The sequence below is a fragment of the Tasmannia lanceolata genome, unplaced genomic scaffold (genome assembly GCF_043159265.1).
Source record: "Tasmannia lanceolata isolate RefF3 unplaced genomic scaffold, GAP_Taslan_0.1 ptg000006l, whole genome shotgun sequence".
In the NCBI taxonomy this organism is placed as follows: Eukaryota; Viridiplantae; Streptophyta; class Magnoliopsida; order Canellales; family Winteraceae; genus Tasmannia; species Tasmannia lanceolata.
In genome coordinates, this window is record NW_027518683.1 from 18,455,517 (window position 1) to 18,468,005 (window position 12,489).

The 12,489-nt window shown below is 40.9% G+C and overlaps 1 protein-coding gene across 2 annotated transcripts in view; it reads right to left on the minus strand.

Annotated features, from left to right (window-relative positions):
- PAS1 (FKBP-type peptidyl-prolyl cis-trans isomerase family protein) overlaps nt 1-12,489 on the minus strand; it is a 57,521-nt gene that overhangs the window by 40,033 nt on the left and 4,999 nt on the right. For both annotated transcript variants that reach the window (XM_077382744.1, XM_077382743.1), the window contains exons 3-6: nt 8,903-8,987; nt 2,098-2,167; nt 1,229-1,326; nt 195-317 (exon numbers count right to left, since the gene is read on the minus strand). In XM_077382744.1, the coding sequence (XP_077238859.1) occupies nt 195-317; nt 1,229-1,326; nt 2,098-2,167; nt 8,903-8,987 (376 nt within the window). The remainder of the gene's footprint in view (nt 1-194; nt 318-1,228; nt 1,327-2,097; nt 2,168-8,902; nt 8,988-12,489) is intronic.

Consider the following 12,489-nt stretch of genomic DNA (forward strand, 5'->3'; position numbering starts at 1 on the left):
AATGATGTGATCACAACTTTCAACCAGTGGTGGAACCTCATGGATCTTGAACAAACTATAAGTCTATAATGCGTGACATAAAGTGACCGGCCAAAAAAAACAGGTGAAGTAGTATTTGTAAGACGAAGTTTTACCAAATCAGTTTCTTAGGGTAAAAAAAAATGTTGCGTATAAGAAAAGGAAATAATCCTTACCTTCACTTTAAAGAAATCAATCAGCTCAATCTCAAAATGAAGTTCATCATCTTTGGGGAAGGCCTCCGGAGCTGCAACTGGACAATCAACCTCGGCATAGTGCAACTCAGGCTTCATCTTGAACTGAAATAAGAAATGAATACCGAAACATTGAAATAGATCCAGCTCAGGTTTCATATTGAACTGAAATAAAAAACCGAATCCCAAAACTTAGAAACAGAACCATCGAAAATTGCTTATCATTAGATCGAAAGATTCTAGTAAAGAGGCCATGTTTTCCTAGGATAATCATGATCAACAATGATACCGGCTTCATCACTAATGTGCAGCACCAAAGAAACACAAGTAATCATCATCAAAAGTATCGGAGTTAATTTTTCTTATCCGAAGTCCCATACTGTCCAAGTTGTAGTTTGACGGTGACATAAATAAATGAAATTAAAAAATTAATAGTCCTACTCCATGGTTGTACGACTGTTGACATTAGTCAAATGGCATGATGAAGTCACCAACATGTTGAGCAGTCAAGGGCATTGATTCTCTTGGGGGAAAATGTGAAAAAACCCTTGCTCTGATATCGAAGTCGGAGTTGTTGGAGGTTAGATTAGTAGAGGGAGAGAGGCTAGAAGAGAAAGAGAGCGAAAGAAGAGACGAAGTCAATGGGATAGTTCCCTCTCTAGGCTATTCCTATATATTGATGATAAAACCTTACCTGACGCGGAAAAGACATAATACTCCCCAAATATTATCTAATTCCCCTGCAAGAAATAACCCTTATTTCCTATAGCACCAAACATGAAATAGCCAAGTTCTACTCCAAGCCAGATTTTTTATCTCAAGAAAACAATATATTCAATAGGGATAAGACTAAATTGAATTAACATAATCACAAAATTACTCAATAGATTTCCATCTAACAAGAAAATAAATGACATACAAATATTCTAGATATGATAAAAAAAAAATCCAATCCAAGAGCATTTTATTTTCATATAGAACATATTAATCAGCCTCTACATTTTGGGAGAATATACCATTGCCACTTCACCCTTCAACATGGTGGGAATTCCCTCACAGAATCCAAGTATCATTTTGCTTTTTCCCATGACACATTTTATAGGATTTCCCTTCCCTGTTACATAAATTCAATGTTCAAGCAATCATATCAGTTCCTAGGAAAACATAAATGTCATTAAATATTCCCTAATAGACAGCATCAAAAAAGGTCAAGTTTTTCTTGATATCTATGTTAAATGATGAGCCTTTCCTGATATATATTGGAAAAATGTTCACATTTCTTCTTTGGCAATGGATCAAAGTCAAAGAATCGAATCCACAAGTTAAGCTGTGACTCAGTCGATTCATATTACGCACCCCTCTATGATTAATGCTAGAAAGATAAAGCAAGCATGGAAGATAAGATGAAAGCAAAGATAGAGTCCGTGAAGGGAGAGAATCAATTCATTCAATGATGTAAAAAAGAGTACAAAATGAGGTATATGTTACTGGGATACAAGAAGGTGGTATTACCTTGAATGAAGGGTAGTATCAAATGTACCACTATTTCTAACAAACATTTCATAGAAAGCATGACCAAAGGGCAAGCAAATACAAAAAAACAAAAAAAAATCCACTTGATGTGTTGAAGGTTCACAAGACATTTTGACATGTAACTGGGTAGAAAAAGAATTCCAGGGAATAGGACAGGATAAACATGGGGTCACCTCCCTTTCTGTTTATTAATGTGACGATGTCTCAGTTTCATACTTTTAAAGAAAATTAAAAGCATCCAATATCTCTGATCAAACAAACATAATAATCCAATTGCTAACCATCAGATATATCTCACGAACTATGGCCCTGATTCTGAAGAGAATGCCCTAGAATACAGGGAATCAGTTACCTCCATGTTCCAGTCTTGTTGACTCAACCATAACTCCATCTAGAGTTCGAATTGTACAATGAAATATAACCTGCAAACATAAAACCAGATTCAGAAGTGTTACTCAGTATTCTATTTCCATTCCAGGTATCTTGGATGGCTTGAGAAGGATAAGATATTCAAGCATTATTAAGCTATTATGCTACAGTATAAGAGCATCCGATCTATCCCAAACAAGAATGTAATTAAGCTCTGTGATCCTTTGGATGAAGGAGATTGATGATATATCATATATTCTGACCAATACTAAGGATGTACCACAAATGCCTTGATAACATCACTTTTAGGATTACTTCTACAACTGTTAATTCTGATATATAAATATTAGATTTGCAAAATTTATTTTCTAATGTACCACAAATGCCTAACATCACTTTTAGGAGTAGTTCTACAACTGTTAATTCTGATATATAAATTGTTAGTGAATGTATATGCCTATGGGCATATTTTTCTTTTGTATAATCCTCTTTATATAAATACATAAGTGAGGGGGAGATTTTCCCAGCTCACAATTTCTCTCATTCTCTTCCTCAACATCGTATCAGAGCCCTGGGGTTTTGAATCTCTAGGGACCTCCCATAGAAACCCTAACCCCATCCCTTCTTCTTCTTCTTCTCTCACCTAACCCTAACCCTACACCTAGCCCCCACCACCCTCCTTCTTCTCCAGCCCCCCCCCCCACCCCACCCCCCTTCTCTCCATTACCCCCCGCCCGCCCCTCTCTCCTGCCCCCCCCCCCCCCGCGCGGGCCCCATCTCCCTCCTCCATTACCCCCCTCCCTCTCCAGCGACCCCCTCCCCCGCCCCATTTTGTTTCCATCCCCCTTCTCCCATATCACCCACACCTCCACCCTCCCTCCCCATCTTCATTACTCCACTCCCGTTCCCTCCCTTCCCACTCGTGGCCCTCCAAAACCATATTTTTTTACTTAATTTTGCCCTATTTTGTGACAACCCTAACCCCCTTCCCTTCCCAAATGGCTTAAATCTCAAACAATATTCTCCTCTCTATTTTTCCTCCGCACCTTCGATTTCATATCTCTATATCCGTTGTCTTCTTCATGTCATCCAGGGTTTCTCTCATGCCCCATTTCTCATTTCTCTCTCCGGATCCGCGATCTCCATTATTGATTTCTCTGATCTCCGCCACGGCGTTATTCCTTTTTGTCAGTTGATTTTCTCTCTTCGATTATTTCCTCATGGATAGTCCAGTTATTGAGGATCCCTCTTGCGTGCAACCCTCTGTGGCGACTGCTCCTCCGACTCGTCCGTCCTCTTCCTCATACCTTCCCTCGCCCTCTTCGATGGATGGTTCTTTTCCTCCCATGATGGTTCCAATTACCTGAATTGGAAAGTGGTTGTGGAGACCTATCTGATTGCTTGGGGGAAGATCTCTATTCTTCGTCGTGACCCCCTCCTTCCAGTGATCCCACTTATGAGAAGTGAGAATAGGATGATGCCCTTATTCGTACTCTCCTCTGTACCTGAATTGGAAAGTGGGTGTGGAGACCTATCTGATTGCTAGGGGGAAGATCTCTATTCTTCGTCGTGACCCCCCTCCTTCCAATAATCCCACTTATGAGAAGTGAGAACAGGATGATGCCCTTATTCGTACTCTCTCTGGCAGAGTTTGTCTCCTGAGATTGCAGGGACCATGATACACCTTCCCACTTCTCCCCAGGTTTGGGATCATACTGCTACTACCTTCTCCGGAAAAGGTAACCTATCTCGAATCTAACACACCTATTCTCAGTGGATGAACCTTCGCCACAGAGACACTCTTCTCTCGACCTACTACAGTCAGTTTGTTTCCCATTGCCAGCAGCTAGATGTCCTTATGCCTCTTACCACTGATTTGACTACAGCCGCTCAGCAGGGTGATCAGATACGTGTTGTTCAGTTTCTCAAGACTTTGGGTTATGAGTTCATGCACATTTGTCAGCAGATATTTGGGTCTGGCACGATGCCCTCTCTTCAAGAGGTTTACTTGCGTGCCCAACAATGTGCTCTTACTGACTCTGTGCCCGCTCATTCGGTCGATATTACTGCCATTGCGGCCTATAGCGTCGGTGATCGTGCTACACGTGGTGGGGGCACATTTGGCCATGGCCGTGACTCTGGTCGTAGCAGTGACTCTGGTCGTGGCCGTGACTCTGGTCGTGGTGGTCGTCCACGTGATCTTCCTGCAGGGCGTAGTGGTCGTCCAGGTCCATATTGCTTGCACTGTCGTCATGAGGGACGCTATATGGAGACTTGTTATGTACTGCACCCTGAGCTTCGTCCTTCCTCTAAGACTCGTTTTGGCCGCTCTGCACATCTCGCAACACAAGAATCTTCTGAGCCCCCCTCTGCTTCAGTTCCACCCAGCACTGGGCCTCAGGCTGATAGGGTCTTTATGTCTCGTGCAGACTATGATGAGTTACGGCGTCTCAGGTCTACCAGTCATCCCCCGACTGCGACTTTTGCTCAGCCAGGTAGCTCCCATGCATCTCTTCTTACTAGCTCCAGCTCCTGGATCATAGATTCTGGAGCCTCCAATCATATGATAGGTACTTCTTCCTCCCTTAGTTCCTTTCGTCCACTTTCTGATCAGTCCATCACACTTGTCGATGGGAGCTCCACTCCTATCTCTGGTGTTGGTGATATTTCTCCTCGTGTTGGTCTAACATTATCCTATGTTCTATGTGTGCCAAAGTCACCCTTTAGTTTACTCTCAGTTAGTCAGATTACTAAAAATTTCAATTGTTTTATCTCATTTATCCCTCTTACCGTCTGGACTGTAGCCCTCCTCGTACCGTTTTACACAGCTCCAGCGACGCATATCAGTGGCACTGCCGTCTTGGACATCCCAGCCTTGATCGTCTGCAGCGGATATCTATCGTTTCTTCTTTTGTTACCCCTTTTCGTGCGAGGCCTGTGAACTTGGGAAACACCATAGGGTGTCCTTCCTGTCTAGGCATAATAGTCGAGTCTCGCACCCTTTTGATTTAGTGCGTTCCAATGTATGGGGTCCCTCGCGGACTACCTCTGTTTTTTTACATCGCTATTTTGTCATTTTTTATGATTATTCACGTATGTGTTGCCTTTATTTATTAAAAGATCGCTCAGAAGTGTTCTCTGTTTTTCGTACTTTTCATTCAGAAGTTACTAACCAATTTAATTGTACTCATAAATGCCTTTGCACTGATAATGCCAGGGAATATTTCTCAAAATCCAATGGTTTTGGGGAGTTCCTTTCTACTTGTGGTATCCTTCATAAATCTTCCAGTGCTCACACCTCTCAACAGAATGGTGTTGCCAAACAGAGGATGTGATCATTATTGGATGGAGCTCGCACTCTTCTCGTCCAAATGTGAGTTCCAAAGTCTTATTGGAGTGATGCAGTTCTGACTGCTAACTATCTGGCCAATAGACTTCTTCAGTTTTAGGCGGCTCTTCCCTTTTCTCCATTTCACGTCCTCATCATGAGCCATTTCCTCTTACTCATCAGGTATTCGGGTGTGTTTGCTTTGTCCACAACCTTGGGCCTGGATTGGATAAATTAGATCCTAAATCTGAACGATGCCTTTTTCTCGGCTACTCACGGACCCAGAAAGGTTATCGCTGTTAAAAGCCTCGGTTGTGTTGATCCTATGTCTCGGCAGATGTTACCTTTTTTTAGACTGAACCCTTCTTTTTGAGATCTCCGGATACGACCCCTCTCTCTCATTCTTCAGATCTTCCTCTACCGATTCCCGTTCTTCCTGACCCGGTAGTCCGTCCATCTCCATCGTCTCTCTTACCTTCCCCTTCTGTGGTTCCTGTTCTAGAGACCTCTCTTCCCTTACAGGTACTTGCTCGTCCTCCAGCTCCAGTCATTAAGAAGACCTATCAAAGCCGTCATACCTCTGCAGCTCATCTATCTCCGGCAGCGCCATCACCAGCCCATTAAGAGCTCATTCCTTCCACATCCGAGGTATCTATCAACTCTCCTATTGCCTCCCGCACTCGTTCTCATAGTACTGCTCATCATATTTATTCCGTTCTTTCATATGATGCTCTCACGCCTACTTTCCGCAGTTTTGTATCCTCTATATCTTCTGTTTCTTTGCCAGAGTCCTTGGCTGCAACACTTGATGACCCGGGGTGGCACGCTACTATGGACCTTGAGATGAATGCCCTTCATGCCAATCAGACTTGGGATTTAGTTCCTCTGCCTCCTGGTGCACGCCATGTTGGGTGTCGTTGGGTCTATATGGTCAAATATTTGCCTGATGGATCTGTTGAGCACCTTAAGGCGTGCTTGGTTGCCAAATGGCACACTCAGACGTTTGGGGTGGACTATGGTGAGACCTTTTCTCCTGTGGCAAAGATTCCATCAGTGAGTGTTCTACTTTCTCTTGCTGTCAATGAGTCAATCAAGGTTGGCCTCTACATTAGTTGGATGTCAAAAATGCATTTCTACATGGTGAGCTCACAGAGGAAGTTTACATGGAGCAACCTCCTGGGTATGTTGCTCAGGGAGATGTCATCCTCTGTGTGTCGATTGAAGAAATCCATTTACGGTCTCAAGTAGTCTCCTAGAGCATGGTTTGGAAGGTTCAGTGATGCCATTATGCGTTTTGGTATGAAGCAGTGTGCGGTTGATCATTCTGCCTTCAACTATCAATCTACAGTTGGGTGTGTACTCTTGATAGTCTATGTCGATGACATCATCATCACTGGCAGTGATACACCTGGGATCTAGAAATTGAAGACCTTCTTGCAAAATGAGCTCTACCAAAGATTGGGGTCGTCTTAGATACTTCTTGAGTATGAAGTTGCACATTCGACAAAGGGGATTTCTCTCACAGAGGAAATATGTCTTAGACTTACTTGAGGAGACAGGTTATCTTGGAGTGAAACCTGCCTCAATTCCTATGGACTCAAATGTGAAGTTACTACCTGAAGAGGGAGACTTGTTAGATGACTCAGGCAGATACAGGAGGTTGGTTGGTAAACTTATCTACCTTACAGTCACACACCCAGATATCTCCTTTGTTGTTGGTGATGTCAGCCAACATATGAGTTCACCTCGTACTTCACACTGGGCAACAGTTCTTCAGATTCTTCGGTATTTAAAAAGTGCTCCAGGTAGAGGGTTGTTATTCAAGAAACATGGGCATCAGAAGATAGAAGGGTACACAGATGCAGATTGGGCCAGATCTCCAGCTGATAGGAGATCTACCACAAGATACTGCACATTTGTGGGAGGTAACCTTGTGTCATGGCGGAGTAAGAAACATGATGTTATCTCCAAATCTAGTGCAGAGGCGGAATATAGAGCTATAGCACACAAAAGTGGAGAGCTCATTTGGTTACGCTCTCTTGTCAGAGATCAGTTTTTCTCCTTCATCTCCTTCTCAGTTATATTGTGACAACAAGGCAGCGATTCACATTGCACAAATCCAGTCTTTAATAAGAGAACTAAACATATCAAGGTTGATTGCCACTTCATCCGGCATCGGATTCAAAAAGGAGAAATATGCACATTGTTCACTAGATCGGTGGACCAATTAGCGGATATGTGTACCAAGCAATTGAACAAAGCAAAATTGAGTGAATTGTAGAAAGTTAGGAATGTTTGACATATGCATTCCAGCTTGAGGGGGAGTGTTAGTGAATGTATATGCCTATGGGTATATTTGTCTTTTGTATATTTCTCTATATAAATACATAAGTGAGGGGGAGATTTTCCCAACTCACAATTTCTCTCATTCTCTTCCTCAACATAAATATTAGTATTGAAAATTTATTTTCTAGAATTGCTTCAGCCCCACTATTTTTTTATGCCGGTGGTTCTGGTATCATTCTTTTAATGTTCCAAACCTGCACCACATCACCAAAATGCGTGGCATTAGGAACAGGAAATTTTCCAAGCATGATCCTGTCAATGTGCGAAGAAAGGTAGGTGGACATAATAAGATGCTCCATTTCAATGCAAAATTAGCACGTTCAGTATGAGAATCCTCAGATAGCATGATGCTCCAGCCTCTAATCATTCTGCTAATTTATTAGGGATTTAGTTTCTTTCCTTTCCTTGGCACCTACGACTTATATCCTCAGTATAATGTCCTATACTTGCTCAAAACTCTTGCAAGCAGAGTCTGGCAAGCAGGGAGTTAGGCCAACCATGACATCAGGTAAAGAACTACCACCCTATAGGTTATTTTCTTTATGGTGATTTTGATATGCTTTTTCAATTGTCTCACATTTTATCAAATGGATTACTTACTGTAGATTAACAAATAAAATCCAGAGGCCAAAACCTTCTCAACTACAAGTATCAATGTAGTCCTAGCAAATTGCTGCTTACCCAGCAGCGTGGTGTCCCAAAATCCAATGGAATTTTCAAAATAAAATATATCCAAAAGAGAAACAGTGTAAAAATATTTAATGTGAAAAATAAAAAACCAAAAAAATAGAGCATCACAAGATCTTCCAAAAGAAACATTTTCTCTTTTGATCTAAGAAACATTTTATCAAACAGAAACACAAGTAATGACACTAAGATATAATAAGAGATTGCCCAATACATAAGTAACGTAACTCTAGTCTAAACAAGAAGCACATATGACACATACATAAATTAACTTTTGATTCTCCAAGTGCGTGGTTGTGAGCAAATGCAAAAACTGCTTCTTAAGAATACATCCAGACTTTAAGATAATAGCACTGGAAAACCTCCCCATTTCAAGGGGGAAAGAATTTTTTTTTTTAATTCATGGCAAAAACTTCAAGAAAGAGACCTGGTCACCGTCTACAGGTTGCAGAGTGCCCCCTCCGGGTCTTATGATAGCTTTCATCAGACTTCCCGGTGTAATATTCTTTCTCCTAATCATCAAAAAAATAGAAGGAGAACCATTTACAATGTAAATCAATTTTCAAGAGAAATCAAGTCTTGATATACAGATATCACCACTAAATTTACTTCAATATAATGACATCAATTTACAAGAGAAATCTAAGATTTGATATACTGATATACAGATATCACCAGTAAATTTACTTCAATATAAGTAACAAGTTAGAAGGATATTGCCGATATGTCATGACTTTTAAATAAAAAGTAGCGGCACTTAAGCAATTAAAGCATAACACATGAAGCTCTATCTTAAGAGGGATGCTAAACTCAAGGGCGCTCTTGCAAAAATGGGATGAAACAGTGCCCCCATTGGTTGTTGTCACCAAAGTGCATATATAATCTGTAAAACTCAAAGCACATTAATTGCACTTTGGTGACGTGCAACCAATGGGGGCGCCCTTGCATCCCATTTTTGCAAGGGCACCCCTAAGTCTAGCATTCCTTCAATCTTAATAATAAAATTTAAATCCACACTAGTGTAGCATGGCCTCCGCCAAAATATAATCAGTCCATCAATACCATACACTGGATGATGGCTAGCTGATTGGCAAGAAGCATCTGCATCTTAGAGGGAAAAAATTAGGAAACAGACAATGGAAATAAGTTATCTTACTATCGACTTATTTCTTTCTACCCTTCATAACATTTCCCTTTGTCATTTTATGTATCTTTCACGAAGTTATCAAGGGAATTTGTGAGCCGCTCCAATGCTTCACAAATTTAAATTAGGATGAGGGCAATCCTTTGAAGAATTCAACCATAAAGGTCAATTTTTTCCAAGAGTCGAGACCACGTAAAGGACCTAGAGAAAGTCTTGAAATTCACTGCTAGCTGGTACTGGCGGTAGTGATCATGAAGCTTTAACATAAAAAGGTCCACAAGCTTTCACTTCTCCATAGTATAAAATCTAAATGCAACAGTACATGTGGAACAAAAAGTTTGTATCAGTGTATTGGCATTTTATTTATGTTGGCTCTTTAAATTAGTAATTATTATGATTTATGCCACAATTATTGCACAGTCAGTATTTAGTATGATTTAGTTTGCACTTGTTTCCATTTAGATGGCCAAGAGGGAGATTATAGTTGAATCATGATTAGGCCACCGTGAAGTACATGGCCATCAGTCCATAAACTTGACCGGTACTTCAAAAACTAAGAAAATCAACCTCTAATCCATTAAAGCTCAAGTAGGGTTATATGTAAAATCTGTTATTTTGAGAAAATCAAAAAAACAAAAAAAAAAAAACTATCATGCAATCATGAAACACAACAATTCTCAATAAACCAATCAAATTTTTGTGGACTTTTGCAAAATGCATGAGCAGTACGTGAAAGTTACTTCTCCAAAATCCACTCATTCTGTTAGGTTTTCTAACAAATAGATGGGTCAAAAATATGGGCCTTTTCAACTTTTCCAAAGGCATTGGATAACCCTATATCAGTCTAAATTGAACCTGACTTCAAATCCTCCATGATCTCATCTTGGATTCCATCTATTTCACTACATACAACCTGTTTTTTCCCTTCAAATTAGTTCACTAGCCATACCACTATTTACCCACATGTTAGTATTTTTTTGTAAGTTTTTAGTTTCTTTAGTATTGAGTGAGGAACTTCTAGACTTACGATTTTATTTGCTTAAGTCAAGAGTGTCCACATTTTGGAGTTTTAAGTTGTTTAGGAGAAGTCTCTAGATGTTGTGAAGGAAGTCTAGATAGTGTAGGCCTTAAGCTTAAGGCCATCGAGTAGATTTTTTTGCTTTTTTGAATGATCGTTGTGTATATTAGAAAAAGACTGGGCTGTTCAAAATACAAGAGAGAGCATAGCTAGTAGAAGGAGAAGGATGAGAATAAAACCAAATACAGAAAACAGCCGGGACCACGGTGGCAGTGAGTCAAATAAGGCCATGGATTCTATTGTCACCCCAACCTAGCCAAACTGTTGGCCACCTCATTCCCCGATCTCCGAACATGCTTAAATTGAAAGGCCATTGAACTCTTGAAACCCTATAATGTGATGCCCAAGGAAGACCATCCGTGTGATGCCCCCTTTTTTTTTTTTTTAATAACTTTTATTGATAGAGAGAACCCATTATATCAGAGTGGGGACAAGGTGTTCCCAAGAAAAGATAAAATACAATTTTAGAGGGGCCCCAATTGAGGTAAATTGCCCAATTTGATCAAAGAGACAAAACAGATGTCGGTCGGGTGGATTGATACCCTCCTTAGCCAACGCATCTGCTTCGGAGTTAGCCGATCTCCTTCGATGTTGGACCGGAGGGTGCAATTCCCAAACCAGGTCCCGAATCTCGTCTAATATTACGTGAATACACCATGGCCCGCCCCTTTGCCCAATGCCCATCCGACAACGTTACTAGAGTCTCCTTCAATTACCAGCGGACCTAAATGGTTTTTTCAATACCATTTTAGGCCAGCCAAAATAGATTTTGCCTCGGCCTCATTCACGTCACAATCTCCAGCCAGCCCATAATATGTCATGACTATGTTTCCGGCACTATTCCGGAGAATTCCACCGACGCCCGCCGGATCCGGGTTTCCAAGAGAGCCACCATCAAAATTCAACTTAAACCAAACCCTCTGGCGGTGGATTCCATGTCGGTGTAATCGGATTTGAACTCCTTCTCTCCCGAGTTACCGTGATCCACTGTCTTAAAATTGTTCCAACCGAGTACGGGATCCCCCTATTTCTTCAAGCCCATGCAATAATAGATAATTTCACTTCCAACAGAATATAGCGCCACGATTTTTTCTTGCCGTGGAAAATTCTCGTTATCTTTTTTTTTTTTTTTATGGCAATGCCCCTTGGTGATCTATTAATCTATTTCTTCCAGCTAAAGGAATTTGAGTTTTTGTTAAAATTTCAGTATCTTCTCCCTTCGATTCCAACCCTGATTGATTTCCAGCTTTCATTACTAAGTAGTCTTGGACTCTTTTCAAAGGAATTTTCAAACCCACAAAGTGCCTAGGCTTAGTTCAACCCCCACAAACAGATCTGGTGCTGATTTTTCTGCTACTTTTCTCGATTACTTCCTATGCAAACTAAAAGTGTTGTTTGGGAAATTGTTAAACGATTTGGACTATCAATCTTGTTAAAAAAATTCTGGGCCGTTCCAATCTTTCCATCTAGGTATTTGATGACCCTGCATTGGTCTAGATTGGTCTAAGAAATGAGTTAGTGACAATAAAGTATCAAGAAGCAATATCAAAAAATTAAAAGAAATGAACAATGCACTGCTTGGAAAATGGCTCTGGTGGTTTGGGAATGAAAGCCACCACCTCTAGACTTGTCATTGCTAGAAAATACGGGCTGCTTCCAGGTGACCGGTGTTCAGATGACAAGTTCAGAAACAGTTGGTGTCAAGGGGGGCCCTGAAGGAGGCTTTCTCTAGCCATTTTGCAGTGGCCTCTGACAAAGAAGCTCTTTCAAGGATTGTTTTGACAGGGAGGAG